The following is a 4,557-nucleotide window of genomic DNA, read 5'->3' as shown; positions in this document are numbered from 1 at the left end:
ACAATTTCGAAATCAGGCCAAGCGTCTTAATACATATGCAAAAAAATTCATTATTGGCCCACCATTGATTAGAAGATTTAGCTTGTATGAATCGCTATTGGTTTGATACGAATAATGGCAATCGTTTCAGTATGTTAAGGATACAGATGTATCCACAATTCATTTAGAGTTACTTAATAGTCTATTTCTTATACCATATCTCTATCCCGTGAAATTCTCGAGCCAAAAGATGGATGCCTATGCTGTGTTTCATTTTGCTAAATGATATCAATTAAATGGTGTATCAATTCCATAAATTGCATATAGCAATAAATAAATCAGCAAAATTCTTTCTACTATATTTAGATAGAAGAAACATTTCTTCTATCTAAAATAGTAGAAAGAATGTACCCTTCTATCCAAATCCAATTTGCATCGATAAAAAAAATCCAAATTCCAGTAGTAGATGAATAATTGCAAATTTGTGTGTGTACGAGATTAGAATAACTTCAAAATAACTGACATAATTTTTTATTTTTCCTGATCAGAAAAATACATGAAAAAGAAAGGAGGTAGAAAAATTTTAGGATTTATGGTTAAAGAAGAAAAAGAAGAAAACAGGGGTTCTGTTGAATTTCAAGTATTCAGTTTCACCAATAAGATACGGAGACTTGCTTCACATTTGGAATTACACAAAAAAGATTTTTCATCGGAAAGAGGTCTACGAAGACTTTTGGGAAAACGTCGACGTTTGCTGGCTTATTTGGCAAAGAAAAATAGAGTACGTTATAAGAAATTAATCGGTCAGTTGAATATTCGGGAGCAGTAATTTAATCCTTCAAATTTTTTTCTTGTTTTATTATTTTTTTAGTAGTCTTTATAGTAGTCTTAGATTTTTCATTTTGATGAGCCTCACTTTGAGGAATTCATGGAATAATCCATTTTCATGGAATAATGAATTAAGGAAGAAAGGATATGAGTCTACCGCTTACAAAAAAAGATCTCATGATAGTCAATATGGGCCCTCAACACCCATCAATGCATGGTGTTCTTCGACTGATCGTTACTCTTGATGGTGAGGATGTTATTGATTGTGAACCCATATTAGGGTATTTACACAGAGGAATGGAAAAAATCGCGGAAAACCGAACGATTATACAATACTTACCTTATGTAACAAGGTGGGATTATAGAGAGATTGTAGAAAGGGGTAGGATAGTTATTTTTGCAAGAGACTTGAATTCCTTAACTTAAGAAAGAAAAAAGAATAAAAACACAGATACATAACATAAAAAAAAGAATAAATAAGACGAGATTCGACCTCCCCCTACATATTTAATTTCTTCTCCTATACAAAAACTAGCAAGACCCACTCCATTGGTAATTCCATCAATAACACCCTTATCAAAAAACTCCGTTAGTTCGGTTAACCCTCTTATACCGAGGGTAAAGACCCTAGTATAGAAAATATCTATATAACCACGATTATATGACCAACTGTATATATTTTTTTTTACTTGATCCAAAAATTCTTTTTTAGGATTTCTTTTTACAAAAGAGTTTATTAAATCCAAATTCTGAAAAAAAGAATAAGCAGATCCATAGAAGATATATGCTATGAATAAACCAAAGATAGCTAGAGTTACAGAAGAAATTGCATTAGTAATAAATTCATATGAATTTACAAAAGAATTAGAACTTTCCTGGGTAAAGTTTTTTGAGGGAGTTAACCACTTTGATAATATGGTTAACTCTGCTATTCCATTATCCATTCCTCCATTATCAAAAGAGATTCCTATGAATCCAATGAACAAAGTGAAAAGTAGTAATATAAGAAGAGGAAATAACATAGTATTTCCCGTTTCATGCGGATAGGCAAAAGTGTTTTTAGCCCCAAAAGACGTAGTAAAGGATCCTATCCTATTTCTTGTATTACCTTGAATTTTGGGTATATTTTGTGAAAAAAAAGAAACTCCACTCTTCGTTGTTGATAAAACGAAATCCCTATTCACTCCTTTGGGTATCCTTTTTCCCCATAAGGATATTGAATACAAGGAACTCTCTTTAGTGCTACTGTAATTTTGAAAATGAACACGCAAATACCCACCAAATGTAAGTAAATATATCCGAAACATATAAAAGGCAGTTAATCCTGCAGTAAAGGAAGCTATTATTCCAAAAAAGGGCGAATACAACCAACTATTACTAAGGATTTCATCTTTGGACCAGAAGCAAGCAAGAGGTGGAATACCACAAAGAGAAAGTGTACCCCATAAAAAAGTAGTTCTTGTGATTGGAATGTATTTTCTTAAACCGCCCATAAGAACCATATTTTGACTTTTATCTGGTGAATACCCAACAAGAGGTTCCATTGAATGAATAACGGATCCAGATCCCAAGAACAATAAAGCTTTTGAATAAGCATGAGTGATCAAATGGAATAAAGCAGCTTGATAAGAACCTATACCTAGAGCTAACATCATATAACCCAATTGAGACATTGTAGAATAGGCTAAGCTTCTTTTAATATCTCTCTGAGCAAGAGCTAAAGTAGCTCCTAAGAATAGTGTTATTGTACCTACTAAAGAAATAAAACTCATTATCAAAGGTAAAGATATGAAAAGAGGAAGAAGTCGAGCTAGAAGAAAAATTCCCGCAGCAACCATAGTTGCTGCGTGTATAAGAGCCGAAATAGGAGTGGGTCCTTCCATAGCATCGGGTAACCATACGTGAAGAGGGAATTGTGCGGATTTCGCAACTGCACCAAGGAATAATAAAAAAGCACACAAAGTAGTAAGTAAAGAGTTAATTCCATTATTAGGAATCCAGTTATTAGCGATTTGGAACAAATCCCTAAACTCTAAACTACCTGTTATCCAAAAAAAACCTAAAATTCCTAATAATAGACCAAAATCCCCTACACGATTAGTTACAAAAGCTTTTTGACAAGCACTCGCTGCGATTGGTCGTGTAAACCAAAAGCCTATCAATAAATAAGAACACATTCCCACGAGTTCCCAAAAAAAATAAATTTGTATCAAATTGGAGCTAGTAACCAATCCCAACATAGAAGTATTGAAAAAACTTATATAAACAAAAAATCTCAAATATCCTTCATCGTGAGACATATAACCATCACTATAAATAAGAACCAGGATTCCTACAGTAGTAATTAGTATTAACATAATAGAAGTAAGTGGGTCAATCAAGTATCCAAATTCTAAAGAAAAATCATTATTGACGGTCCAAGACCATAGATATTGATAGATAGAACTTCCATTTATTTGTTGAATAGACAGTTGAACTGAGAATACCATAGCTATACTTAAGAGTAAAACACTAGGAAAAGCCCATATGCGACGAAGATTTTTTGTTGCTGTCGGAATAAGAATAAGGCCAAATCCCATTGACATAATAACTGGAAGTGGGAGAAGAGGGATTACCCATGCATATTGATATGTATGTTCCATAAGAAAAGAAATTGCGATTTTTACTTCAATTTTTCTATAAAATTGTTTCCGATTCACCAAACCAACTCTTATCTCTTTCTGAAAGAATAAATAAAAAGAATAAGAAAAAATACTGGAATTCTTCATTTTTTAAAAATTTATCTCATTGAAATAATAAAAAATGAAGAATGGGTTTAGTTGGTTAAATTCAAAAAGTTAATCAAATAACTTCGTTACCTAGTTATTATCTAAATAAAGATATTTACAAAAAAAAAAAAAGGAATCGTTTTACTTTTTACTTTCTATTCATTTTTATATTTCTTTAAAACAAAGATGAAACAGCTCTCTTGTTCCATAACTGATTGAGTGAATTCCAATGAAAATCTATGTTTATAAGAAATTATCGAATAGTCCTTATGACTATAAATTACCTAAGTTTTAGAATGTCTTGTTTAAGAGACTCAGTATTTTTTGTTTTGATTAGAATTCCTTTCCTTTATGGAATACAATACAATATCATTCTGAGCTTAATTAACTATTTGAATTTTCCCTTCTTTTTATCCCCCCGGGGGATAGGCTTCCATACCATATATCTATATATGGAGTATACTTGATATATAAATAGATATAAATGGGAAACCCTTCTATATATTCTATATTATTAAAACAAAGTATAAAATATATACAGAAAAAATGTTTAAAAATTCTTGTCTTATCCGCATTAGACAAAATGAAGTAAAAAATAATTCACAATTTCAGTATCTTTCAGTATCTAAGTATAAATACTAATAAAAACAAGAAAGAAGGATTGATTTGCAGCAATAGATGTCTTTCACATACAACTAGAAAAAAGTAATTTCCTTTTTGAATGGCAGTTCCAAAAAAACGTACTTCAATGTCAAAAAAGCGTATTCGTAAAAATATTTGGAAGAAAAAGACTTATTTTTCCATAGTACAATCTTATTCTTTAGTAAAATCAAGATCATTTTCCAGTGGTAATGAGCATCCAAAACCAAAGGGTTTTTCTGGGCAACAAACAAACAAATAATAAGATTTTGGAATAATATGAATTGATTTTTCAAAAAAGAATTCCAATTATTTAATAATTTGGATTCTTCTTTGAATGTAC

General features: G+C 31.1%; 1 protein-coding gene across 1 annotated transcript; it reads right to left on the bottom strand.

The window, feature by feature from the left end:
- Positions 1-985: 985 nt before the first annotated feature.
- LOC123420636 (NAD(P)H-quinone oxidoreductase subunit 5, chloroplastic) lies at positions 986-2,252 on the bottom strand (the record flags this gene model as incomplete). Its single annotated transcript, XM_045107405.1, is given in 1 exon segment — positions 986-2,252. A coding segment is annotated over 1 exon segment (1,023 nt), but the record flags the coding sequence as incomplete, so codon positions are not given.
- Between the last annotated feature and the right edge of the window lie 2,305 nt (positions 2,253-4,557).

This window comes from Hordeum vulgare, unplaced genomic scaffold (assembly GCF_904849725.1).
Source record: "Hordeum vulgare subsp. vulgare unplaced genomic scaffold, MorexV3_pseudomolecules_assembly, whole genome shotgun sequence".
Classification (NCBI taxonomy): domain Eukaryota; kingdom Viridiplantae; phylum Streptophyta; class Magnoliopsida; order Poales; family Poaceae; genus Hordeum; species Hordeum vulgare.
The sequence above is the reverse complement of the archived record's forward strand: the minus strand, read 5'-3'. Positions and strand labels throughout refer to the sequence as shown.